This window comes from Penaeus monodon, chromosome 27 (assembly GCF_015228065.2).
Source record: "Penaeus monodon isolate SGIC_2016 chromosome 27, NSTDA_Pmon_1, whole genome shotgun sequence".
In the NCBI taxonomy this organism is placed as follows: domain Eukaryota; kingdom Metazoa; phylum Arthropoda; class Malacostraca; order Decapoda; family Penaeidae; genus Penaeus; species Penaeus monodon.
The window spans coordinates 2679929-2680222 of NC_051412.1; the positions used below are offsets into that span (position 1 = coordinate 2679929).

The 294-nt window shown below is 44.9% G+C and overlaps 1 protein-coding gene across 2 annotated transcripts in view; it reads left to right on the plus strand.

Annotated features, from left to right (window-relative positions):
• Positions 1–294, plus strand: part of LOC119590538 (probable tyrosyl-DNA phosphodiesterase) — an 11004-nt gene that overhangs the window by 8218 nt on the left and 2492 nt on the right. For both annotated transcript variants that reach the window (XM_037939187.1, XM_037939186.1), the window contains exon 13: positions 145–236. In XM_037939187.1, the coding sequence (XP_037795115.1) occupies positions 145–236 (92 nt within the window). The remainder of the gene's footprint in view (positions 1–144; positions 237–294) is intronic.

Genomic DNA, 294 nt, shown 5'->3' on the forward strand with positions numbered 1-294 from the left:
TTTTAGATCAAGTAGGTTCTTATTATGTTCATTTTGGTCCCAAATATGAAGCACAAAGAAGTTTTGTGATTTACAGTCCTGATTCATGTTTCCAAAAATATGGAGCTGTTGCTTTTCCGTGACTCCTTTTCCTTTGTATTAAAGGGAGCTTAGGGAAAGATGCGAAGTCCTGGCTTAGTGGAGAGCTCGGGATGAGCCTGACGGGAGCGCCTGGTGTCTGTGCAAGCGCTCCGAAGGTACGTTGTGTATTGAGGTTTGGTCCTGCGAGTGTGGCTTGTTGATACTGTTTGGGTG